Genomic DNA, 25095 nt, shown 5'->3' with positions numbered 1-25095 from the left:
CGCTCACAATCAAATATAACCAAGGATATTCCAATTCCAATATTTATTTTTATTTTTTAACAGCAATTGACAAGTGAAAATGTGCCAAACACCTTGGATAAAAAAAATAAAATAAAATAAAGAAAAGTGGAATTTTCCTGTTAGTCCAACCGTTGCAGTGGTAACCAACTCTTCTTTCTCACACTTTGTATGTAGCCTTTCAGAATTACGCAACTAGTTTGCAACACGTAAAACGTCACCAGGGAGCGTGTAGGCAGAAAGGCCGCACTCCATATCTTTATATACACAACTACACACACTTTGTATTTACACAATACATTTGTACACAAACAGGCAGACGGCGCAGCCTCATCAATCAAATGTCCTAGAATGCAACAGGGGTCCCGACGCGATCACGTGACCGTCAAGTGCGGCTGTGTGACCACGTGACGTGCATCCTCGGTTAACATTGCAAGCGAACAAGATGAGAAAGAAACAAGGTGCAAAATGAGACACAAAAATGTGACAAGGACAACAAATAAAATAAAATATATGCCGACACATTCGCATCTTTACAAAAGCATAGTTAGCATTGCACCTGTTATCTAGCGCGTTACTAGCCAGCAAATCGCACAAGTTCAAATACCAATTCACTGTTTTTGTTTCGTTTTAATCTGGTTTATTCCACGTCTTCACATTAGCTGCATTAGCTGAGGCTAACAATTAACGATGAACAACATGGCTGCGTTCATCGCACAGATGATTACATGTCAATCAAGACATTTGACACCAAAACCGGTATTATTTAATAATTATTTTTCCCCCACGCCAATTGCTAATATACAGAACCGTATTGCTGCCAAACAGAAAGAAAAACATTCAATATCAATTTAGAAGGAGATGAATTTCACATTTTAATGTGACAAATTTCATGCCGAACGTGATGTGTTTCATGTCGTAATGTCACAATTGAACGTGATATGTTTCCCATCGTAACACCTTAAGTGATCACATTTTACCATAAACAGAGGCGGGCATTCCATCAGACTGACTGACCGGTCTGTGAGTCCGCCAATGAGGGACGCCCGTTTTGCTGGCGATTGAAAAACGACGGGACACCTTTCAAAAATGATGGACTGACGAATGACGTGGGAAGTGGGTTTTCATCCGTCAGCGTAATTGTCACTAACCGTGTCCGTCAGTGATGATCCGTCAGTCTGTCAATGGCAGACGCCCGTTTTTCTGACATTTTTTTGGGGGACCGAGTGACGGACCAACGGACTTCTGACGGACCTAACTGACGTACTGACGATGACAATTCAGTTCAGCATGAAAAATGACGGACTGACGAATGACGGACCAGCAAAATTTTGTAAAACGTGGTAACTTATGTTATAACGTGAAAACCTACCACGTGTCAATAGTCCGGTTACTGGCAGTCAGAGTCCTTTCTTGTGTCTTATAAATCATAGTTACCAGCTAAGTAACTATGCTGCTCTCCTATAATACTGCATATAAAATTAAACAAAATAAATAAGCGCAAGTGTTAAAAAAAAAAAAAAAAAAAAAAGTTAAAAAGAAGACACCATAGGGCTCCACCAGTGACTTGAACTGAAGTAACTGCTTAGTTTTGCCGAAGGATAAGTCAAACTTAAAACGTGGCAGCAATACGCTTCGGTACTAATAAGCTAATATGAAACATTTGTTTGGTCATTAGTGTTAGCACTGTTAGCAGAAACGAGGTCAACGATTGTAGACTAGGGTCATGTGTCAGTCGTGAGACATCATGTCAGCCATGTGATGTCACATGTCCAAAAAAACTAAAAATGTACACACGAGATTGTGTAACCTTGCCGGTGGGCTGCTGTTGCGATGAGCTAGCGACAATGCAAACCGGTGCATAAAGATGGCTGGCAAATTTTCACGCGCCTCGCGCTCTCCTCACGCACATGGCGACTACATGCCGAGCGAGGCTCCGGACGAGGGTGTCGTCATGGTGGTGGTGGTGGCGGCGACGCCGTGTCTGGGAGGGGCCAAGTGGAGAAGCGCGCTGACGGTGGCGGCCACCTGGGGTAGCCCTTGTTCCTCCAGGATGTGAAGCGGAAGACACAAGTCACTCTGGACACGCACGCACAACATGAAGGAAGGCCAAAAAGAAAACAAGGCAAAGATGGATCAACACAAGTGAAATGAGGCAAACGCAAAACGGACAAACAAGGATGGGCGGAACGATGGGCTCGACCTCACGGGGGCGCTCGCTCGTCACTCGTGCCGCTAATGTAGCATTTCCCACAGCCCGGTGTTCTGCCAAATTGTCCTACCCCATCAAAAAGTCCTCCCCAAGGCTGATTTGGCAGCCAAAATGCTACCGTGCGCTTTCAGCTGGTTTTTGTTTAGATGGAGACTGGTAGGTTGAAGTTTAAAACAAAATCTCTTCAGAATTTACTTAGACGGAGGCGGAAGCAGGGAGGACTTCCTGACAATTGAATGAGTGTCACATACACTACATACGTCAAGAAAACAAACAATGCTTAAAAGCTATGACGGGAAACGCACGCCGAAAGTATTTTTGAGGCAATGAAAAGGTAAAAAAAAAAAAAAAAAAAAAAAGCAAGCACTCACCCCCTTTAACCGAATGTACGTAAGGTAGGACAAAAAATGATAAAATTCCCAGGAAAACACTTATCGTGTTGTGAGTACGCGTGCGCAAAGACACTAAGCATTGGTAGGACGTCTCGATGAGTAGGAAGCAATTTCAGAACACCCGGCACAGCCAAATGAGCCCGAGACACCGATGCCTCAGGAGGTGGAACTTGGACCTCTTTTGTCCATTCAACTTTTCATTTTCATCAAATAAACATGGTAAAGTGTTCAAAAATGGCATTTGCTTCCAAAAAACAAAACACCCAACAAAGAAGTCAGTCATGATCTCGGAAAGCAGCAAACAAACGGCTCACGAGCTTGCCGTTGTCGTAGACGTCCACGCGTGGAATCCCCGCCATAGGGCGAGCAGTAGGGAGCGGAGCATTTATTCCACGACGTGATGCGTTCAAATTAGGCCAGGATCGACAATCGCCACGACCCCAAAATTGAGATCGGTCGACCGCCGTTCTCGGCGCGCGGCTCAAAGAGGGCGTGTCATATGGAGCGAGCGGCGAGCGTTGTTCTGTTCAAACTGATGTCACGCATCGAGACGACGTCCGTCTCTTTGGGCTTATGCCACAACCTCCTTTGGGAAATGCGGTCGACTAGGCTGGCCGGGTCACATTGGAGCTTTCCTTTGGCCGGACATGATGATAGGAAGGCGACCACTCACGTCAAGAAAACAGAGCACAGGCGCTTCTGAGTGCGTGCGTGCGTGCGTGCGTGCGTGGCAAGGGAAAGGAAGGAGGGAGATGGGAAGACAAGAAAAACAAACAAACAAACTTGTTAGGAAGAAAGAAGCAAGTGAACAAAGACGGACAGTCACATCATGAAAAAGCCGCCGTCGTCGTCGTCGGCGGCATTCTCCTCCGCCTCACTGAACACGACGGCGTCCTTAATTTGCCTGATGTGCAAATACCCTCATGGATGGCGAGACAACATTTATGTCAGCAATATATCCCTTCAGGCCATCATTCCATGCCATCATTTGTGCGCGTTTGTCTGTGTCTCTACCACCCTAAATTCTGAGTACGCTTGCGAGGCATTTCAATACGACTCAAATATTTACTTAGCAGTGACACGCGGTTGGCGTTTGTTATTCTATGATGAAGAAAGTTGCCGTTTGCCACATCACCGGGCAATGAAGCGTCACTGTGCGGCACCGCCCTTGTTCCTCGCCGCAGCGAGCGAGCGGGTGGGGTTAGTTAGCCTCGAGACGTTAGCGTGCTTTAAGCTCCCGTCGGTCGGTCGGTCGGCGGCTTCCGCTGCCCGTGAGGGCGCGGCGACGTACTCATGGGTGGTGGAACGCAATGTGTTGGGAAACGTACATCAAAATGATGCACTAAGTACTTTTGCTCCTTTTCAACCTGCTTGAGCAATGTGACCCATGATTGTTTTGGATTTTTTCTTTTAACATACCCGTAACGTTCAACGTTACAGATATCAGGAGGGAGCATTCAGCGATATTCGTAACCAAATACGGACAATTTGTAATAATTGGCAGGTGTGCCACTGCTCATGAGCAGTAAACCTACCAAAGCAAAGATGTTCAGCATTTTAAAAATGAGTTTCAGTCATATTGTATCGCGTGAAACAATGTAAACGTGGACTGCACTTCTCAACTCACTCACAGCCATGTGCCACCTGTTTTGGATCCCTCCCGACTACAACGCATCTGGCTCAAACGATCAGGATGGTTTCAGACTTGGGCCGAGCATGCTGATGAGCTGATCATTTGAGTCAGTCAGGTGTGTTGGAGTCGGGAGAGATCCAAAGAAGGCGGGATAAGGCTCTTGAGGAACCCGAGTTCCCTAGCCCAGATATAGACGGATAACTAAATAAAACATACACGTACAAAATGAAAGCAGCGTTAATTAACTTAGCGTTCGTGACCCCCACTTGGCCCGGGTGCCAAAGTCACGACCATTTAAAGCGCAGCCTTTGCGCTGACAAAAGGCGATGATACTGCAAATGCAATGAATCGTTCAGCCCGGTTTCAAAGTGTAAATAATCGTCGATGGCGGTCAAATTGAAATTGCAATTGAAAACAAGCTGTTAGGAGGTCATCTTGTCACGGGAAGCTCACGTCGGACGCGTTCAAACAAGCTTCTGCCCGTTCCGAAGCATCCCTTGATGAAAACTGGATGGTGCCGAAGCTTGGGCCAACACTTGGCGGCGCGCGACAAAATCCACAAGTCGGTCAATTGGCAGAAACAGGTTTGCTCAAACGCACTGGCCGTCTCGTTAGCTAAAATTCGGTGTACGACACTACACATCCCTTGGCCTACTGAAAGCCTTCAACAAGTTCTTTGCGATTCATTGACAACAACATTTCAGGAGATTTGACACTTTCCACAATTCAAACTAGCGTACTCAAAAGATTGAAATAGTTGATGTACTTTAAATACTGAAATCAATCAATACTTCCACTTGTTGAATCCTGCATTCATTGAAGTCATTTTGGCACCCGTGGTCCTCCATCCAAATGTGGAGAGCAACACATCACAATCCCAGTTTCGTTACCTGAGCGAGGCCCATCCTACGACACGCCTCCAGGAAGTTCTCCACGTTCCTCCGACATTTGGCCATCGTCAGCTTGGGCTGGGGACACACAGGCACACGCGGGACGGTCGGCATAGAGACTGACTGACTGACTGACTGACTGAACGTCACGGGAACCGGCGCACTCACCACAGCGGGGGAGGGCACGTGTATGCTGGGGACCGATCGCGGCCGCACGTGATTGGCCAGGTGACACAAGACCACGCCGTCCGTCAGCGCCGCCCCCAGGTCGCTAGGCAACGACACCTTCAGCCGGCCCTCGATGTTCTGACAAACACAAACGAGGCGCAAATAATGAGCGACTGGCGACCGGTCCCACATCGGTCTCCCGGAGCAGTCCGACTGTGTTCTTTCTTTTGCCATTTTGCACGGCTGGCGCAGATACCACAAGGCGCTTTGCGCCCTTGCGGGATGAAATGCAGCCCACTCCGCCAATGGAAGCGGCTTTCTGCGCAGGAGATGGACGTGTGCAAAGTGCATTCACCGTTCAAGGAAAGGCCCCCACTTGTGGATGACTTTGATTAGATAGACTTTAATGAAGTATTTGCATAAGAAAATCAATCCTCTTATTCATGTTTGGAGTATTAAAATTCAAGAAAATTAAGGGACGAAAAAATCTAGGGATTTTTTTTTACAAGTCATAAAATATGCGATTAATTAGGGAGTTAACTATGAAAAAATGCGATTAACTACGATTAAACATTTGAATCGCTTGACAGCACTAATACAAACCTTCCTGAGCTGCTCCACCAGCCGGGCGTCATGTCCGAGCGCGGTGGGTGTCGCCGGCGCTTCCTGAGGGTGCTGAGTGGAGGCGGGTGCGTCGCCTAGAGGACAAGTGGGGAAGCGCGCAAGTCAACTTCCCATCACTCGTTTGCCACCGCCATCAAACATGAAGCGGCGCTAGCTCACATCTCCTCTTTTCTTCGCGCTGGCTGAGGCGAAAGAGGAAGCTCTCCGGGCGCACGCCAGCGCCGCGACAGGAAGCAGAGTCGCCCGGGCCAGGGTGACCGGGATTGGCTGGAGATACAAAGGAGGCGGAGTCACCGCAAGCGGACAAGCGATGCCAAAGGCTTCCCGCGGGCGGTCCCATCTTACCGCTTGGCGAGAGGCCGCCTCGCTCTTCGCCCTGCTGATACAACCGCGCACGTTAGCATTAGCATAAGGAAACAATCAATGTTTTGCACAAGACAAGCGCTGCGGTTTGTGCACTTTGGTGACAATACAATACACAGTGTTATTACACTTTTTCTAGTTGAGTCAGCAAAGAAAACACCAAGGAACAAGCCCAAGTGCATGTGCAAATACAGTGGTACCTCTACTTACGAACGTCTCTTCATACGACATTTTCAAGTGACGAAACGCCTCAACAGGAAAATATTGCCTCTAGTTACCAAAGAAATTTCAGGATACGAAAGGTAACAGTATGGGCTGCTACTCGCAGCTCCGGAGTTGCTCACGACGGCATTTTTCAAGCTATTTTAGTTGCCTATGCACACGTGTCATTTTGGACAGGTCATTTTCATGATGTAAAAAAGCGCCGCTCCAGCCGAACCGCTGTTGTTAATTTGATATGGAAATCTGCTTTCCCCTGACTGCTCGTTGCTGATATGTGGGCGTGAAGCTTGAATTTTTGGGCAGAAACACTGAAATGTGGCTCCATAGTGGGGTGGGGCCTGGCCAATGTGTATGTGTGTATGTTTGTGGCGCGTGTGAAAGGTTCGGTCTTTTCCAGCCCAGTCTCAAAGGGCTATTCGCAGCCATGCCCACAATAGACAAACATGAACAGCATCCCTTGATCTTAAACCCCAGGCGGGCAAGGGAAAAACGCCCCACCCCCCAAAACACATCTAAGGAGAAATAACAAAGTGCTCAATGCATTTTGGGAGGAAAATTTCACAAAGATGGCAAGCACATGTCATGTTGCAAATTCAATGAAGGTGTGGACAATTCTTACCATGAAGAGGGCAGAGTCATCCGTGTGGGTCGAGCGGCGAAAGGGATAGATGCTCTACACACACGCACGCACATCCAATTGACAGATACACACCCCCACACACACACACACACTGTGAAGGCTGGATGATAAGAGGGGCAGGGCGTAAGGAGGGTGTGGGCGGAGCTACCTTTCCGTCCATGGGCTTGTTTGGACTCTGCGGACAAAACAAACACACGTCAACTGGTCAACTTTCACATCTTGGAAGCACCCATCACACCACACAGAAAGCTAAGCAGACGCTACGTTGCTAAATTCCTCCTCCCGCTTGACTGCCCCAGCTCCCACAATTAAATTGGAACAACTTCCAGAGATAGAGAGGCGCCTTGCGATAAGAGTATAACTTGAGTCGCGAACACACTGCGAAATAAAAAGCAAACTATTGAACATTCTCCATTTGAAAAAATGTTTGAGTCCAAGAGCACATTTCTCTGCTGATCGGATGTGATGAAAAGCCGGCGCGTGACTGGCCGCTGGTACCTTTGCATCTCTCGGCAGGGGCCGTATCTTGTGTCTCTCCTCGTCGTACCTGAGGGCGGCCAGCTGAGCCTCTCGCCTCATCCTCTCCACGCCTCTCTGAGCGACATACGCACACAAGGTCGGTGGGGCACAGGTCAGGCGCAGAGGTCAACGCCTGCTGACGTGGCCTCACCTGAATCTGGCTGCAAGGTGACGCCGGGGCACAGTCCACCGCGCTCCTGACAGACAGACACGCACGAAGCCACCCACCCGCCCACACACGCATACCCGCGCGCGCACACACACACACACATACACACACACCGACCGAGGACGCCATCTTAACCACAAAAAGTCACTAAGCAGACAGCCTAGATCCTAGCATGCGTGTGCCGACCTGCTCTGTCTGGAGTCATCTGTTCTGGATGAGCTGGCTTTACCTGGAGAGCCCTGAACAAACAAACAAATACAAACTCATGAAAAACAAATACATGAAATAACAACAAAAACACTTAAGAAAGACAAACAAACCCCCAAAAAATAAAATGGCAGAAATTTCGACCGTGCATGACGCCGCGCATGGGAGGGATGCTAACGGCAGAGGTTTCATAATTGATGAAGATGATTTCAAGCTCAATAGCTGGCTAATTTCCTACGCACGTGTCCACTTACTGGCTGGGAGTAGCGTGAGTGGATTGAATTGCTCACAAGCACGATAACATTTAGCTGCCAACACAACCACAGTCGGTCACCACACGATGGAGCTCGAAGGGGACGTCGCGAAAATATTTAGGATTCCGTTACAACGCAATACTTTTGCGTTTCATTCAAACTTTTGCATGATAAGACAAGACACTTTCAGTCTTTATGAAAGAATTATTGCAAAGTAAGGCAATGTTATTTTTGGAGGACAACAAAAGACTTCCACTTCCGGGCCGTAGCTTCAAGTGTACGGCGGCGCTGGTGTGAGCACGACAGATGATTTGGAGAGATTGTCACGCTCTCGAGATGTCCCAAATGTATCAATGTACTTTTTCTTCAAATGCTAGTAGAGGTGTTGCTATCGTAATTCGTAGGACTATACCTTTTGTATTTGAGTCTACGGTGGCCGATCCAGGCGGGAGATTTGTACTTGTAACTGGCACCATAAATTCAATCCCACTGGCCCTTTTGAACGTATATGCTCCTAACGTTGATAGCCCTGATTTTTTGGGGTGAAATTTTTCGTATGGCTGCTGATCAAAATAATCGTAATATTATTACTGGGGGTGACTTTAATTGTTTCCTTGATCCTCATCTTGATAGCTCCTTTATGACAACTGCTCCAATTTTAAAGTCAGTGCCAGTCTTAAACAATCTCATTTCATCTTTAAATTTAGTAGCCATCTGGATGGAGTCTTCAACATCAGTTAGATGTTAGGCAATATTTCCCTTTCTCGCAAGTGCATGGTAGTTTTACCAGGATTGACTATTTTCTAATTGATTCCAATCTGATGACCAATGTCGTCAGATCAGTTTACAATAATATTTTCATTTCTAAGCATTCTCCTGTATGCATGACCATTGATTTCAAGACACGTGTACATTCATACAATTGGAAATACAATCCAGCATGAAAATCAGATCAATCTTTTTGTGAATACATTTCAAATAAAAGCACAGATTTTCTTAGCTTTAATGATAATAGTGAGGTATTTGGCTCCATACTGTGGGAGATAATAATTCGTGGGGGTATGATCTCCTATCAGTCTTTTAAGAAAAAGGTTAGGCAGAAGCGCATGTGTGAAATTCAGGCTAAACTCTCTCCACTGGGGGATTCATTTCGTATTTCAAAATCAGACGACGTTTTGAAACAAACCATGGATTTAAAATTTGGGTATAGCCGCATTCTCGATAATCAGGTTCGCAATTATATTTGTAAGCTTGAGCAAAAGCAATTTGAGCTCGGAGACAACGCTGCAGATAGCGTACTGGCAAGGTAACTAAAAGGTGTTCAGGCTGAGTGGGCAATTTATAAAATTTCACTTGATGGGGAAGTCATGACGGACTCATCACGGATAAATGATTCATTCTCCAATTATTATAGAGACCTGTATACCTCCAAGTCATTGGTACCTAAGGAGGATATATTGGGTTTCCTAAATAAATTTGATATGCCCACTTTGAGTGAAACTACTAAACAACAGCTCGATGCCGATTTTACATGAGAAGACGTTAAAGTCACCATCCGCACATTTCCAAATGGGAAGGCTAGCGGTCCTGATGGTCTGGCTATTGAATTCTATAAGGCTCACGTTGACGAAGCTTGCGCCACTGTGGCTTCGGATGATCGATTCCTCTGTGAAAGACGGATCTTTTCCTGAGACGTTATATGATGCAAATATTTGCCTTTTATTAAAGAAAGGGAGGGATCCAACAACATTGGCTTCTTATCGTCCTCGTGGTTTACTACCGGTAAATGGTGATCAGAAAATTGTGGCTAAAGTCTTGGCAAACCGGTTGAATAAACATATTGGTACTTTGGTCCATAGTGACCAAACCGGGTTTCTTCCGGAAAGGTTTGTATTTTCAAATACTCGTAGACTTTGGAATATATCGTACTCCGACAAATGACCATATTCTGCTATCATCTCTCTGCATGCACAGCAGCATATGTGTTGACTGCTCTAAAGACATTTGGCTTTGGCCATACAGCCATACAAGCCAGCACTTACCAACATGAATAAGTCCCCGACGTTTTTATTACAGCGTGGCACTAGGCAGGGCTGTTGGCAGGCTGTCAGCAATGTTTTTTGCTTTGGCGCTTGAACCACTCGCTATTGCCATCAGGTCTACACCCGAAATGACACAACCCAGCTGAGTATGCTATCGGTTTGTATGCCGACGATGTTATCTATCTGTCTGTCTATTTCGCCTCTTCTTGCGTGTGATTAAGGAATTTGGTTAATTCTCTGGCTTTACCATAAATTGGGAGAAAAAAGTCCCCATGCCTCTATCTGATGCTTTAGACAAACGTTTTTGCGATGAGTTACCTTTTAAAATTACGACTGAGCACTTTGAATATTTAGGAATCACAATCCCCAGGAACCCTAAACTACTTTTCAAATTGAATTTTAGAGAGCTATCCTTGTGAGGATAAGTTCATGTTGTCAAATGATTATACTTCCTAAATTTGCACATCTATTCCAGAATATAGCCATTTTTCTTACAGCGTCTTTTTTCAAATGAGTTGACTCCATTCCTATCGCCTTCATTTGGGCTAAGAAGGTTCCTCGCATTTGCAAAGTGCATCTTCAACAACCCTCTTCGGCGGGTGGTCTTGGCCTGCCCATTTTGAGGCATTGTTGTTGGGCTTGCAATACTAGGGCCTTGGTTTTCTGGTGCCGAATGATGATGATGATGATGATGATGATGAGGGCCAAATGCCATACTGGCCTGCAATAGAATCTTATGATTGTGAATTTTTACACTGGTGCAGCTCTACGTCTCTGCTGTTTAGCAAACTAGACATCCCCTTGGAAAGTTTTAAACAAGATATCATTTTATACAACTCTGTAAGAATTTGGAAACAAATGAAGAGGATCTTGCATTTGCCGGACCTTTCTATTTATGCACCTATATGCAAAAACCCATCCATCATTTAAACCAGCCATATGAGATCCTCTTTTAGGCAGTGGTCAAGTAGAGGTATAGTTTCAATGAAGGATCTTTACACTGACGATGGGTTTGTATCGTTTACGCAATTGCAAACAAAGTTCAGTCTCCCGCCTGGTCATTTCTTTCGGTATTTGCAGAGAAGACATTTTGTGAGTCGTTCTTTAGCTCATTTTGACAAATTGTCAGTGCAGCATGATTTTTTGAGCTGATAAAAAAACCTCCAACCTCCAAACATTTGGTTCCACAATTTCTCAATCTTTTTTTAAAACCGGCTTCATCGAGACAAATCAACGAGGCTTGGACAAGAGATGCGGATGTAGAGATGTCAACTCATATGTGGGAAAGGGCTTTAGCAGGAAAAAAATCTTGTTCAATAAATGCAAGGCTTCAGCTTATAAAGTTTAAAGTTGACACCGTTTGCATTATTCTAAGACCAGGCTGAACAGACTTTTTCCTTCAATTTCACCATTGTGTGATAAATGTAGGGGGAGTGACGGTAGATTAGCGCATTTGTTTTTTGTCTGCCCCTTGCTTGGGAACTTTTGGTCTGAGACCTTTCAATTGTACAGTGTCATATATAAGAAAGAAAGCTATAGCACCTGACGTTTGAACGGTGAACTCTGGCTGTTCGGCTCATACTCTGCCATGTTCCCGGTCAGCCCAGCAAGCCAGCATGTTTGGCATGGTTATTGCAAAGAGGGTCATCCTAAAAGAATGGAAGTCGACCACGCTGCCAAGCTATCATAAATGGCTGAATGATATGATGTCTTGTTTATATCTTGAGGAGATTCGCTGCGGTCTGTCGGACACGCGCGATACATTTGGAAAAATCTGGGGACCTTTTACTGATCATATCAAGCAGAAGCGGACTCGACCTGCAACCTCTGGGTTGCCCCACTGATCTGTGCACTTTGCTCCTCTCATGCTGGACGTTGGACTTTTCCTGACTTTTACTTTGCGGACTGTACGTATTAAGTTGTTTACTTTACGTGAATATGTTTTCGCACTGGCAGCGTTTGTTTGTGTTAAGTTCGTATAAAAACTGAATTAAAAAATTATTCAAAAGAAAAAAAAAAAAAAAGAACCCATTAGAACACATCTATCGGTACTTGACCCGGTCAGGGACGATGACCTGACTGACTGCCAGACATTTTCAGACCCTAACTTTGAAAAAAAAGATAGAAATAAAAACACACGGCTCCACGTAAACTCGGCTTATGTTCACACTCCAAAGACAACGAGGAAGAACGGAAAGAGGACGCGTTGCCGCAGTGGCCAATGTGACCGAGCAGACTTGCGTTCCGGTGGCGCCGACGTACCGTATTGCTGATGCGTCTCTCGATGTAGGCCATGAACTGCGAGCTGAGGCTGGCCCGTTCTCCCGCTCCTCTCTCTCCTCCCGCCGCGCTCCTCCCCTCCTCCTCGTCCTCCTCGCCGTCGATGAAGTCGATCTGCTCCAGCTCATCTGCGCACGCCGTCAGACACGCACGCAACCCGTGTGACCGTCCGGCACGCCCCCCTCCTTGTGACTCGATAAAGCACGAGCGCACTCACGTGTCCCGTTGGCCAGCAGGGGGGAGCCCGCGACCGCTCGCTTCAACTCTTTGTGGACGTCCAGGACACGAGCAGGAACCTCTGACAGCTCCTGGTGAAACACACACACACACACACACACACGCACGCACCCACGTTTCATGACGTCATCAACCTACAAGGTCCGCCGATGGCGATGTCATAGCTCTATCAAGTCCACCAATGGTGACGTCACAAATCTATCACACCTCGTAATGGTGACATCAAAAAATGATCAGGTCTCCCGATGATGATCTCATAGATCTATCCTTTCTCCATATGATACATTAATGGCTACATTATGCCGCCCGCCGTCCCTGTGTGACCTCTGTGATCTTTGCTGCTGTAACAATGAACATTTCACCACTGTGGGATCAATAAAGGCATTCTTATCTTATCTTATCTTATCTTATCTTATCTTATCTTATCATGGAGAACAAAGGATGATTAGACCACCTTGTTTTTTTTTTTCCTTTCTTGTCTCTTTGAACGGCCGCTGACAGGAAAGGCATAGCACGAGACTGACAGACAGAAAGGAAAACACGGAATGGCCAAAAGTGGCATTTTGTCAGGACAATGCCATGAGAACTGAAGCAATTTTGGTTACTACCAAGAAAACGTGCATGGAAATTGGCTCGATCATTTCTTCAATTCAACTCTTGAGAGCTATTTTTGTTGTCGGCGTGAAGTTTATCCAAACAAATGTTACCTTTAGTGGACCCGGGCCTTTCAGAGTAGAAAGAAACTGACGCAGCTCATGCTTTTTTCCCCTGACTGCACATCTATCGGGTCCCCCGATCATCTACTATAGTTCTCATCGGGTTAAGCCGCAGAGGGATGTGATGTCACCGGTTTTCAAGTCACAGCGATGCGTTACGCACGTCGCCATTGGTGGTTATGCGGCGCGAGAAGGATTACGACATAGGTCCACCCGCTTATCCATGCAGAGACCGTTGGTAGATGAAAAGGTTACGATCATTTTGGGACGGAAATTTTGTGCTTAACAATTGCACGTACTGCGGGGCATTTGGAACTAGTTCGGGGTAATATACAGTATATCGTCACTGTCCTGTGAGAAACGCATCCGATGTCCGATTTTGTAATTTTCCACGTTAATGGGATGTCTGTAACGCAGAAACTCCGTACTCGTGTAAAAATACCAAACCTGAAAGAAATGGACACGAGTGTTCTTCACGTGGACAGCGACGATGTGACGACGTACTATTGTGTGCATGTGTGTCTAACCTCATTTCCTGACCATCTTTTGTCTCCACTGTCCACACTGTTGAAGCCTGAATCCAAAGCGCCATAGGGACGACCAGGGTCCAGCTCATCCGCGCTAACACGCACACAACGGCAAATTAGGCTTTTTGCAAATGTGAGTGACTGATGATGGGGTGCGTGCGTGTGCGTGCGCGTGTGCGCGTGCGCGCATGCATGTGCTGCGGCCATGATGACTTCAGACCAGGAGCCGACGTTCCAAGTTCGTCTGTCGTATTCTGGGAGGTCAGGGGTTGTCGTCTTGCTGGCCTCCATGTTGAGGAACTTGAAGATGTGAACTTTGCCCTTGATGCAAATCTACACAACACAAGATTATTGACAACCAATAAAGTGAGGAAGAGTAGCAAGGTAGGTGTGTCCTCCGAGGTGATTTCCTGCTCGGGCTGAACCATTTGGAAAAATAATCCAATTGCATTTTTTTCCCCGCCTGAATACTTGTAATTGCGATTTCGTCCCTTTGTTTTTTTTTTTTTTTAACAAACACAAGCGATCAATTCATCTGGATTATGACAACAAACAATATCCGATTCATTATACATCAATGTTAAATGAAGCATGAGTTCATATGAAAGACAGATTAGGCATGCACTTCAATTGGAGTCATTCATTGATCAAGACTTGCAGTCTTTGAGGCATTCACAATAAGACAATTTGACCAAATTTGCCCACAATGATGGCATGAACAGAAGTGATTAAATCACAAATCGGATGACAACACCAATGCAAACAAATGTGGGGCTGTAGCATTTCAACTTGTATGTGAACACGTGGACTGCACTCACCCACCAAGCAATGAATGGAGTACATCAAATACATCAAGTAGGGCGGAACGATTACGGAAAATAATCTCATTGGGATTTTTCTTCCCTCAAAGAAAACAGAAGTTCTGGTGTTGGGTCCCAGTGGCTCTTCTCCGTGCAACCCTGTTGACCTGGGCCCCCTGACTTATCGAAATAAATATCGAAAAAGCCAACAGTCTCCGACTTGGGTTTTAAAACGGACACTGATCTTAAATTGGAGCGGCAAAGCAGCGCCGTAGTTCGGTCCATCTTCTTTCATCTTAAAACAGCCGTCTAAGGTAAAGCCCCTCCGTTCTCATCAGCACCTCCAAACAGTCATCCAGGCCTTTGCTACATCTCGGCCAGATGACTGTAACGCACTTGATTTTGCAGTCGGCCAGTGCTCTCTCAAGCGTCTCGGGTTGGTCCAAAATGCCGCCGCTCGCCTCCTGACCGGAGCTCGGAAGACGGCGCGCATGACCCCAATTCTGGCCTCCCTTCACATTTTAGGCTTAATTTTAAGATGCTTCCAATTTTTTACAAGCCCGTAAATGGCCAGGCCCCGGCGTACATCTCCGAGCTCTGGCGCGCCTTCCCGCCCGGAGCCTCAGTTCTGCCGCCCGAAGCCTCAGTTCTGCGGACCGGGCACCGCTCGAGGTGCCGAGGACTGAGCGGATCCTCGGAGGGGATCGAGCCTTTTCTGTTGCCGGTCCTTCCCGCCGGAATGACTTTCCAGTAAACATTAGGCAAGTCCCCTCTCTGTCCATTTTGAAGACGCATTTCTATTCTTTGGCTTTTGATCTGAGCAGAGACTGACAAATTTTTGCCTCTTTTCCGGTGTCTATAGTGTTTTACGTTCATTTATTGATTTCCATTGTTGTATGACGGCTATTTTGTCGTTTGTATGTCAAGTGCTTTGTCATAGCTCTAGCTGTTGTGAAATGCGCTGTACAACTAAAGTTGTGTTGCATTGCATAAAGAATTGCGATTACGATCTGAGTTGCGATTTTTTTCCCCCAAGGTACTTTCTAATGTATTTTTCAACAATGAATCTTTATTAACCCTGTATTTGCGGGCTACCTGCGCAGGCGGCGTGTGCAGCGGGTTGTTGTCCAGCATCATGGTGTGCAGCTGCGACAGGCGCGTGTAGCACAGCGGGATGGACGACACCTTGTTACACGAGAAGTCCAGACGCACCAGCGGCAGCTCGGCCAGCTCTGAAAACGCACGCCCACGCGGTCAGTCATGGTGTGTCACGCAAAAGCCACAAAAGAAGCAAAACTGGAATAGGAAAAAACTGTTCCGTTAATGGGGAGGTCAACCCAAACATTTTTTTTCAAGAATATCTTCTATGCAGGCCCACTCGTTGACACGTGGCATTCTGAGAAATATTGCGTTTGTGGAATAAGAATGCACCCATTTTAGCCATCAGCATCAGGGGGTTTTAATTGAAATAAAAACCAAAAGGATCGGTTGAAGCTAGCTTGCAGACAAGAACGCCATGCAGGTATTCTGTGCATGCTTGCTTTATGCGGACTTTCAATTGGAACAGGAATGATGGATGACGTTTCACGTGATCACAATGACGTAAGAAAGGACAAAAACACCAACTGACAAGCAGCCACTGAATTTCTGTGACCTTTTCTATGCGGGCATCTTGCATAAAACCTCTTGTGAGTGCATCCTGAATAAATACATCGATAAACCACTCAAAGTAGTGGAAAATAAACTACACATTAGCATTGTCCTGGGGCGGGGAGCCTTATTTTGAAGGTTTCCCAACCCGGTTTTCAGAAACATCACAAGGAAGCAGTGACAGTGCTGACAAAGGCTGAAAGGCTGACAGCCGATACTGTCAGCATGCTAAGAGATTTTTTTTCTCTCTTCACTGGAACAAAAAAAACTGCTGTCTGGGGGGAAAAAGGAAACCTTCAACCATTAAAACTAAACAGAATTTGAGAAACAAAAATTCCAAGCAAAAGAAAACCACTGTAACATTGGCGTGTGTACCTGGAGGAAGGGCGACCAGGTGGTTCCTCCTGATGTTCAGGTCTCTCAGCGCCTCCAGCTGGCCAACCTGAGAAGGCAGCGTCCTGATCTCGTTACAGCTGACATCCTGCAGGGAGGCAGGCGCCACTGATCAACGGTGGGCGTCAAGGCCACCCGGTCACGGACGGGCGTCTCGGGCTACCCACCAGCTCCGTCAGATGCCTCAGCTGGCCCACTTCTTGAGGCAGCGCCACCAGCTTGTTGTTGCACGCGATCAGAACCTTCAGCGGGAGACTGCACAGTACCACGGGCAGCGCCGACAGCTGGTTGCGACTGATGCGGGAGCACAGCGGCAGCGAGTGAGAGACGGCGACGGCAACGCTGCCTCTCATTCACACAAACTCCCAGCGCGTTCCTTGGACCACGCTGAGCAACATCCATGGATGAGGACACAAATAGACTAACAACGCCGCTTACTGGCCGTAGCGAGAAGTGAAGCCACTGGCGTGAAGCCATCTTGCGTCGCCGCTCGCTCCTAAATCGAATACATTGATTTCTCGGCGCCGGCGTTTTCGCGTTATTTTCCGCAACCGTGTATGGCGTACGGTCGTACGTGCGTAAGTCTGGAAGAGGCGCTACGTGCCCATTTCATCGCAAAGAATGCGCTTAGGAATTCTCTCATAAAGTACGCCTACGAGCGCTGCATCAGTTTTGTCTGCATCTGTGGCGTTAGATCGATGCCATAATTAGCTGTATCTAATCAACTGAGGGAATGAGTGGAGAAACGGCCGACCGTATGTGTCCGTGCCAGCTTTCGCCGTGTGACACCGTGCGAGAGGGTGAGAGAATTGCTCAATTGCTCACAAGCGCAGCTTAGAGGCAGCATTGGCGAGGTTGTGCGTGCGTGCGTGCGTGTTTGTACGTGCTACCTGAGGTTCAGGTAGGTGAGGGCCTGCAGGTTGATCATGTGGTCGGGCAGCGATCTCAAACAATTCTGGTAGACGTTCAAACTCTCCAGAGACACCAGCAGGCACACCTCCGCCGGAAGATCCGACAGGCGGTTCCGAGACAAGTCTGCGCGTGCGTACGCGTTCACACAAACATAAGCACAAACACACGCACACAATTAGGCATACAGCAAGCAAGCACATCAATGACATTATCTTCTTTACATTGCGTCATCATGTTCCACTCACAAACTTTGTGGCTGCTTGTTAGGAGAGCAAGAAAACTTGTGACCATGTCCGAAAATAGAATCCTAACAATGGCCCGTGTGTGTAGTTGTGCAATTTGAGCAATGCACTTAAAGGGAAATTCAACACAAACATTTATTTATTTTTTATTTTTTTTCAAGAATATGTTCTATGCAAGCCCACTACTTGAAACAAGGCATTGTGATAAATATTGCGTTTGTGGAACAAGTGTTCATCCACACAAGTGTTAATCCACTCGTTTTTAGCCGTCTCTGGGCGCGGCCATTTTGTCACTTCAGTCAACTGAAAACGACATCACAACGACCAATCACGGCTCAGATTCAGAAAACAGGTCAATCGCGATTGGTCATTGTGAGCAGTTGTGATGTCATTTTCAGTCGACAGAAGTGACAAAATGGCCGCCTCCAGAGATGGCTAAAAATGAGTGCATTTTGCTGCTTAAGTTATATTCCACAAACGCAAAATGAATCAGAATGTTGTGTTTCAACTAGTGGGGCTGCTGGGAACCTATTCTTGAAAAAAAGATGTTTGGCTTGACTTCGCTTTAAGGCATTTAATAGAAATTGAAGTTATCAAACGTACTAGTGGTATTGATGACTTGGCATCAAGACACAAAATCGTTGTTCTTCAAACTTGACATGCAAACAAAAGTGAATTAAAAGCCACGGCACTCCATCACAGAGGAGTCTGTTGTCATTGTCACTCCAAGAGTCTTCATCGGGGCTAACGGTAAGATGTTGGCTACACTTCAGTTCATTAGTGTGAAGGCACTTTCCAGTTATTTTTTGGACATCTTTGTTAATTGCATAATTCATTTGACCTGGCTCCCTTACAAGAAAAGGACCAGAATCGAAGAACCGCTGCCCAGTGTGCGGGCAATTTCTGATGTCCATTTCAGATCGTTTCTGGAGCTTCGCAAATTGCTTTAGAAACGCTGCGGCAATGATCGCCTTTGATGTGTAAGTTGCACACAGTTGAAATGTTTTTTTTTTCTTCAGAGTGTTCCGCGGTTTGAAACAAGACAGTAACCAGCGAATGTGAATATGTATTTGGGCACCAGGGCAACGGGGAACCTTTGGAATCGTTGTTATTCATCCTTTATTGAGCCACTTCTGCTAACATTTGAGCTGAATGCGGCCCCGGAAACTCGAACGAGTTTGACATCGCTGCTTCAACGCACTTGAAGCATGATTAGCAGGATGCTAATGCGCACTAACGTGCTAACGCGCTAGCATCACCAAAGTTGGCAAAGTGTCCCCTAAAGTGTCCCAAAGTTGACAAAAGATGGCGTTGTCGCTTAAGCACAACGAAGACGACAGCGAGCGAACGTCTCCGAAAGGTCCGACTTGTGACTGCTGGAGTGAATGCTGAACACTGAAGCAACATGTTGTTGTTGTCACTTGGAGCCGACACTCCGACTTGGCCAGCAGCTCCAAAGTTGCCCGCAAGTGTCAACAAAGTGCACAGGCAACATTTGGACGACGGTGACACCTCGCGGGGACTCACCTGCCCGGGTGGTGTCGCTCAGGTCGTGGTTGGCGGCGCCGCGGGGGAACTCCTTGAGCTTCCTGCCGCTGAGGTTCAGACAGCCGGTGGCCGAGGCTTCGTCGAGAGCCCGCTCCAGAGAACGGTTCCACGGCACCGGGCCCGCCGACGACGCCGGGCCGTTGTTACCGGCCACGAGGACGCTCCCCGCGACGGCACCGCCGCCGCCGCTACCTCCAACCGCGAAGCTGAGTCCGGTGTTGTCCGCCGCAGAGCCCAACAACACCGAGGACGCCATTACACTTCGGTTGGTTGGTTACTTAGCCCACTGCGCTAATGCTCATGCTAGTGCTAACCCTCCCACCCTAAACTTTGGAGACACGCTTGCGCATGCGCACAACACAGGCCAACGTTGCCGCAGAAGCTTTGATCAACTTTTTTGATTCATTGATATCAATAGTTTTGAAAATAATCTTTAAAAAAAACCGAACTTGCTAGGAGAGTAAGAATACTTGTGACCTCTCTATGAACGCTTACAATACGGCACATAGAGAAAAGTGAGTGTACAGAATAAGACAGTACAGTATACAATACGAAGTCACTGATAGTGTAGTGGTACACGCGCCTGAGTTGTGTGTGGGCAGCGTGGGATTGTTTCCCGTTCAGTGACGGTGTCTGTGTGTGCCCTGTGACTGGCTGGCGACCAGCTGAAACATTGAAAGCTTTACTGGAAGTTTATATATATTGTAGTCACAACTTAAAATAAAACTTAAACCACCAAACTTAGAGAATATGTAATGAGCAGGGGTCACCAACCTTTCTGAAACTGAGAGCTACTTTTTGGGTACTGATTATGGGAAGAGCTACCTGTTGGATACAAACTTCAGAATTTTCATTTACATTATGTGAAAACACTGAGTATGTTAATTATTTCTCACAATAATTAGGAAACATAAATATCAATATGCAACATTACTTCTGTAAATACCTGCCACTGTTTATATTTTCAAATACTGTAATCACTTCTATAACATTCCTGGATGATCACAACGTCCCATCACTGGTGAGCAACTTTAGGAACAGGCACATGGGCTACTCACCCGGTCCTTGGGGGCTACCTGATGCCCGCGGGCACCACGTTGGTGACCCCTGGTAATGAGGAATGAAGTTCCAAATAGAGACATGATTTTTAATAAAGTGTTTTGCCCAATTTATTTTGAATTATTCCGTGTGGTGAAATCCAAAACATTAATTCCGCCATGTTCATAATCATTCATGAGTACAGTGCGCTTTTTCTAATATAATGCGTCTTATTTTTCCATCGGAAATTGAAGAGCATTCGGTCAATATCCTCACAAGTCTTTCTGTCCACATGCAGAGAAATGGCTGCATAGGTCAGTCGAGATCAACCTTCTCCTTTCGAGAGCAATATTCTTCCTCTTAAATTGAAGTTTCTTTTTAGCCAATGGTTTAATTTGGATTCTTTGAAAGACTTCAACGACCACAACTCCACGCGGCCACGTCGTTTTGACGCTTGACGCTTGACGCTTGACGCTTGACGCATGCGCGCGGCCGCGTCGTGGTTGAACCATCATGGCGGCGGCGGCGTACGTGGAGATCCTGAGGAGCGAGTTTCCTGACATCGACTCGGAGCTGTTCGACTACATCACAGGCGAGAGGCCCGACTCGCAGTCGCCGTGTGTCGACTGTCTTTCAGTGGGGGAAATTTGTCGCTGCCTTCCTCCGGGCCAGGGGAGCGCCGCCCGAGGCAGCTTGCTAGCTGTAAGCAGCTAAGCAGCTTCCCGGCGTGGCTCAGCCGGATGGGATGACCGAGTTTGGTGCTCGCTTGCCGGCTGCGCGGCGCCACGGCTCCACGCCACCCGACCGCGGTTGTGAACTTGTCATGGAACCAAAATGCATGAAGGGCAGCGGTAAACGTGTCAATTCCGAGCTAAATTTCCGTCTATTCTGGTGTTAAAAGTTTCATTTAGAAAAGACTAGTGAGTATCAAATGTGACAGGTTTTCAAAAAGGCTATGTGATTTCCATGACACCAGCATTGGCACACAGATCTCTTCAAGACGAGTTCAGCGATGTGTCTTTTTACTGGAATTAAAAACTAGGAGCCTTGCCAAGCCTTCAAAACGCATCAATCTCGAGCCCACTACGAGTGTTGGGTCGTTCTCGAAGGATTCGTTCAAAAAGAAGGAATCTTTTCAATGAACGTGAGTGAACGGATCACTTCCTCAAGTGTTTATCAGGTACAGAGCAGGTACAGAACATAGTGATTTGTTCTTTTCTCCGTTCATTTGAGCTCAGCCACATGCATGTCTTTGCAAACAACCAATCAGCAGCCAGCGACAGATGGAGTAGGGATTATATGAATATACTGCCACACTGTTGGCGTTCACGAAGGAATCAGTGACGTAACTTCCCATTCACCAATGAGTCAGTGAGTGAACGTACGGCATATAACGAATCAGTGATTGAACGTACTGCCATTTCCCCTTTCATGTACGATTCAGTGAGTGAACGTACTGTACTGCCATTCTCGTTAATACATTATAGCTGCAACGCTTTTGATAGTAGTGATAGTAATAATACAAACGCACAAATTACCGTATTGGCCCGAATATAAGACGGTGTTTTTTGCATTGAAATAAGACTGAAAAAGACGTGCTATGGGAGGAGCCAGAGGATGGGATTAAGGACAGCGACACTGAGCACAGCGAGGCAGATAATTGTTTGTGAGGAGTGATGTTCTGTCATGATAGATCTCTCAAGTTAAACCAGTTTGCATTATTTTCCAATTTTGCAATGTTTTTCCATATTCAGATTTGTTTCAAGACTACAGTTACAGTTAGACTTCACTTTGATGGTTAATGCAGTTATTGCAATTTTGTTGTTTGATCGCAATAGATTGGTGTATTTACATTTCAAAAACCAGAAGCCATTCATTTATGAATGTGATTGCACTTTGGTTTACATATTTAAATGTTGAGATATTAAGATTTGAATGAGGCAAAATAACATGCCTTTTCTCTCAAAAATATTGTTATAATCATTTGTTTCAGCTGTACTGTAACTATTTTCTGTATAAAAATGAATTTGGTGTTCAAAAAAACTTTTTTCAAACTTGAGTCTTGAAAAAGAGGGGGTCGTCTTATAATCAGGTCCGTCTTATATTCGGGCCAATACGGTACAATTACTGCAACATGAGGGTGAGCACAATATATATCTTTTGAACTCGCTCCGTCCGTGATGGAGGAGAGATGGCGTGTTCTTGTGTGGGAGCGCTGTGTCTTTCTTTTCGACACAGCATTCTGATTAATTTTGCATTTGTGTAATATAAATTAAGCAGCAAAATGCACTCTTTGTTTAGCCATGTCTGGGGGCGGCCATTTTGTCACTTCTGTCACCTGATAATGACATCACAACTGCTCACAATGACCAATCGCGGCAGACCTGCTTTCTGAATCTGAGCCCTGATTGGTCGTTGTGATGTCATTTTCAGTCGACAGAAGTGACAAAATGGCCGCCCCCAGTGATGGCTAAAAACAAGTGGATTAACACTTACTCCACAAACGCAATATTCATCAGAATGCCGTGTTTCAACTATTGGGCCTGCTGGGAACATATTGCAAAAAATGTGTTTGGGTTGATTTCACTTTAAGGGCGTGAGGGACTGGAAATAGCGGAAAGATTACAGATGCCCCGCTGATTGCGTGTGTGCCCGTCAGGCGTGTTGGACGGCTGCGGGGCCGATTTTGAGGACGGCGAGGAAGTGTTCGAGGCGGTGGGCGGCGTCCTGCAGGAGGTGTCGGCCGACACGAAAAACGAGGACGATGTCCGTGGCATCTGCCTACGGATGTTCAACACGCTGCGGCTGTGAGCGCGCGTCCACTTGCATGCGCCATCGCCACCACACACTCATACCTCCTCCTCAGCCTGCCTGCCTGCCTGCCTGTCTCTGTGTGTGCGCGCGTGTGTGATGCCCGTGCTTGCTTGTGATGCTCGTGTGTAACATGCATGTGTATGATCTACATGTGTGTGTGATGAACGTGGCTGATGCACACTGGTGTGTGTGTGCGTGTGCGCTCGTGCGTGGTGAGCATGTGTGTTTGCTGGTGTGCGCGCGCGCGCACGCACGCATGTGTGGAACATGCGTGTGTGTGTGTCATTGTGACACATTCTTGTGTTTGTCAAATGTGTGTGTGTGTGTGTGTGTGTTCAGGAGTGGCTGTACCGCCTCGCAGCGTCAGGTGTTGCTGGACGCGCCAGTGCAACTTTCCCAGATATCGCCGGACACAAGTGAGCGGCCGCTGATGTGCACAAGTCGGCGTGCGTGTCTGGCTGCGTTCAGCGTGGCTGATGTGTTTGTGTTTTGTTTTTTTTCTTCCTATGTGTAGCCTCAGCCAGCAACGATATTCAGGGCATCTGGGTGATGAAGCGTCCTCAGAATACGGTACGTCTCGACTGGGACTCAAATTTCTTGTCATTCAGTTAAAGCGCGGCAGCAGCACATCGTGGGGTCACATGGAAGTATGGCTAACTGTCAACCCCCAAATGTTCTTGACAAGACTGAACTGCTCGGTTTGCAGCTCCGTTAGCAAGTGTTAACTCGACGTGATGGCGCAAACGGGAAAAATATGCCAAATAACGCTAAAGTAGATATGGACAGAGCCATGTTTTGTTGACACGGAAGTCGCTATGGCTTCTTCTTCTACTACTACTACTACTACTACTACTACTACTACTTGTATATTTGGTCAAACTGCGCATGTCAAAATCATTTGTTCCGATGCATGAACACGCTAACCCTAATTGGATCCAGTGTCCAATGAAAACAGTGCATCTGTCCATCATCATTTTAATCCAAAGTTGGGATCAGATTCAAGAGATTGTTGTCCATGTCAACGTGGCCGCTGTCGTTGGTGGAGCACTTGAAAATCAAGCGCAGCCGAACCGGCGTTGTGGCCAAACTGGCAAGGAACATAAAAGCCGTCGCCCTGTGCGTCCGTCAGATGGTGGACACCAAGAAGCTGGAGAAGGCCGAGGCCAAGCTGAAAGCCAAACACGAGCGACGCAACGAGAAGGACTCGCACAAGACCTCCAGTCCGCTGTGGGTCTTTCTCTGAGTCCCGCGGGAGCCGCCTTGTCCCGTCTGCTCCATCGGTCTCACTTTGCTGTCCTGTCTGCACGTCCTGCCCGTGGCGCTCTTAGTGTCCTGGAGGAAGCGTCGGCCAGTCAGGCCAGCAGTAAAAAAGAAGGGCGAGCGGACCAGGCGGGAAAGAGCCGCAGCTACGACATCCGCATCGACAACTTTGACGTGTCCTTCGGAGAGAGGTGAGCGGCGCCAAACACCGTTTGTCAATGTCTCGTGAGCGGTCCCCCGCGACGCACGCCGCCGTGCCTTTCCCATCCCATAAATGGCCAGTCGGGAGGAGAGAGTCGAAAACCAAACCAAAAGCCGTGTTAGC

The 25095-nt window shown here is 46.9% G+C and overlaps 2 protein-coding genes across 4 annotated transcripts in view; one reads left to right on the top strand and one right to left on the bottom strand.

Annotated features, from left to right (window-relative positions):
- Positions 1–28: 28 nt before the first annotated feature.
- lrch3 (leucine-rich repeats and calponin homology (CH) domain containing 3) lies at positions 29–20016 on the bottom strand. Of its 3 annotated transcripts, XM_086035192.1 has the most exons (20): positions 19638–20014; positions 17847–17991; positions 17124–17250; positions 16939–17044; positions 16009–16145; positions 14334–14446; positions 14114–14207; positions 12851–12941; positions 12616–12761; positions 8037–8089; positions 7833–7878; positions 7661–7756; positions 7311–7337; positions 7142–7195; positions 6283–6316; positions 6097–6204; positions 5917–6011; positions 5314–5451; positions 5146–5223; positions 29–2097 (listed from the first exon to the last, which is right to left on the bottom strand). In XM_086035192.1, the coding sequence occupies exons 1-20, from the start codon at positions 19912–19914 to the stop codon at positions 1936–1938; spliced, it is 2127 nt and encodes a 708-aa protein (XP_085891318.1). In that variant the 5' UTR covers positions 19915–20014; the 3' UTR covers positions 29–1935. The 3 variants fall into 3 exon arrangements, with proteins under 3 accessions (XP_085891318.1, XP_085891316.1, XP_085891317.1); XM_086035190.1 differs by having other exon boundaries at positions 14114–14446; positions 19638–20016; XM_086035191.1 differs by having other exon boundaries at positions 6283–6313; positions 14114–14446; positions 19638–20015.
- Positions 20017–21142: 1126 nt separating this feature from the next.
- The window catches only part of abcf3 (ATP-binding cassette, sub-family F (GCN20), member 3), a 14385-nt gene continuing 10432 nt past the window's right edge, over positions 21143–25095 (top strand). Inside the window, exons 1-6 of the mRNA XM_086035193.1 lie at positions 21143–21288; positions 23356–23503; positions 23850–23926; positions 24025–24080; positions 24640–24737; positions 24839–24961. Of these exons, the coding sequence (XP_085891319.1) occupies positions 21210–21288; positions 23356–23503; positions 23850–23926; positions 24025–24080; positions 24640–24737; positions 24839–24961 (581 nt within the window). The 5' untranslated portion in view covers positions 21143–21209. The remainder of the gene's footprint in view (positions 21289–23355; positions 23504–23849; positions 23927–24024; positions 24081–24639; positions 24738–24838; positions 24962–25095) is intronic.

This window comes from Filicampus tigris, chromosome 7, assembly GCF_054856515.1.
Source record: "Filicampus tigris isolate MCC_2025a chromosome 7, RoL_Ftig_1.0, whole genome shotgun sequence".
Lineage (NCBI taxonomy): Eukaryota > Metazoa > Chordata > Actinopteri > Syngnathiformes > Syngnathidae > Filicampus > Filicampus tigris.
Note: the sequence above shows the minus strand (reverse complement) of the source record. Positions and strands in the feature narration are given on the sequence as shown.

Bases quoted from the DNA above. Each gene is read 5' to 3' on its own strand.
- lrch3 (XM_086035190.1), bottom strand. From the start codon at position 19,914: ATGGCGTCCTCGGTGTTGTTGGGCTCTGCGGCGGACAACACCGGACTC. The intron at 12,762-12,850 runs GTGAGTGCGCTC...CGGCGTGCGCAG, and splicing joins CCTGCTGGCCAACGGGACAC to ATGAGCTGGAGCAGATCGAC. The intron at 6,012-6,096 runs GTGAGCTAGCGC...CTTGTCCTCTAG, and splicing joins GCGCGAAGAAAAGAGGAGAT to GCGACGCACCCGCCTCCACT.